A 1,609-nucleotide genomic window follows, 5' to 3' on the forward strand; every position below is an offset into this window, starting at 1 on the left:
AGATCACCGACCTGGGGTCAGCTTGCTGACCGCTCAGGGTCAGGGATCGATCATCAGTCAATGACAGTCAGTGGTTATAGGAAGATCTCGTCGTCGGAATCGCCTGAATCGCCTCATTTTAATGTAAGTGTACAGTTTAGTGCATTGTATATAAAGCATTTCTAACGTTGCATTTAGAGGACAGTTATAAAACGTGTACATACATACGTGTTATAAATAGTAGCAGTGGTATTTATGACAGTAAATAGTAGTAATTATGAGAAATAGTCACAAATACACGTGACATACATTTTTTTTTTCAAATAAGCCACGAATTCCTTTTAATTTCGAATTCACTTTCAACTTAGAAGAAACATTTCTTTATGCTTCTAAGCAGAATTACTAAGTGAAAATACAGACAGATTTTTTTTCTTCTCAGATTTCGTCCGTGGACTTTGATTCTAATCATGCAGCCAGCCGCAAAACGTGCAAGAAAGAGTCCTGTGTGGGACTTCATGGAACAGGATTCCCCCGCCACCGTTAAGTGTTTGATATGTAAGCAAACGTTAGCTTACAATAGAACTACAAGTTCTATGATGAAGCATATTCAGTCGAAGCACCCTTTACAATATGCAGAACAGAAAGAAAATAATTCACCTGTTTCACCTGCAACATTGTCTCAATCGCAAGCCACATCAAGCCACTTTGCCCAGCAAACTCTGCCTGATGTATTTGCTAAAAAAGATGGCTATAAGGAAGGAGGTTTGAAAAAGCAACAACTTGATAAACTGCTCATTAAAATGATTGCAACTGACTTGCAGCCAATATCCATTGTCGAAGACAAAGGATTCAAAAATTTTGTTCATGGTCTAGATCCTCGGTATGTTATGCTTAGCCAGAGGGATCTGACTAGAAAATATTTGCCTGCAATGTATGATGAAGCTGTGAAACAAGTTCAGGGCGAGCTAAGAGAAACACCACATGTATCGCTCACAACAGATCTATGGACTTCAAGGCAAACTAGGGGCTTTATCACCGTGACTGCTCATTACATTAACTCAGAGTGGAATTTAAAATCAGCTGTATTAGAAACGGCTCGTTTGAAAGTGGATCACACAGCAGAAAATATTGCTGATGAACTAAAACGCATTTGCACTCGATGGGAAATTCTTGATAAAGTATGCTGCATTATTATTGATAATGCAGCAAATATTGTGGCAGCAGTAACAAAATACATGCAAATAAAACAACAGCCATGTTTTGCGCATACACTGAATCTCGTTGTGCAAGATTCAATAAAAAACACAAATAAAATAAAGCTGTCACAAGAAAAAATTAAGCGCATAGTGTCTTTTTTTCACCACAGCGTGAAGGCAACAGACAAACTAAGTGAAATTCAAAACCAAAATGGAGTGGAAAGGAAAAAGTTAATAATGGATGTTGACACCAGGTGGAACTCGACGTTTTATATGATGGAAAGATTTCTCGAACAGCATGAAGCCATTACCACCACTTTGTGTTTGTTAGGGAAAAGCAACATGTGCCTTAGTAGTGAGGAACTGGAAGTTGTAAAAGGTGCAGTGTTGCTACTGGGACCGTTTGAAGAGGCAACGAGAGAAATGTCCACAGA

The 1,609-nt window shown here is 38.6% G+C and overlaps 1 protein-coding gene across 1 annotated transcript in view; it reads left to right on the plus strand.

Moving 5' to 3' along the window:
- The first annotated feature begins 1,188 nt into the window (after nt 1-1,188).
- LOC137654284 (zinc finger BED domain-containing protein 4-like) overlaps nt 1,189-1,609 on the plus strand; it is a 1,702-nt gene continuing 1,281 nt past the window's right edge. The window contains exon 1 of the mRNA XM_068387911.1: nt 1,189-1,609. This exon is cut by the window's right edge and continues 1,281 nt beyond it. Coding sequence (XP_068244012.1) covers nt 1,215-1,609 — 395 coding nt within the window. The 5' untranslated portion in view covers nt 1,189-1,214.

The sequence above is a fragment of the Palaemon carinicauda genome, chromosome 15 (assembly GCF_036898095.1).
Source record: "Palaemon carinicauda isolate YSFRI2023 chromosome 15, ASM3689809v2, whole genome shotgun sequence".
Classification (NCBI taxonomy): Eukaryota; Metazoa; Arthropoda; class Malacostraca; order Decapoda; family Palaemonidae; genus Palaemon; species Palaemon carinicauda.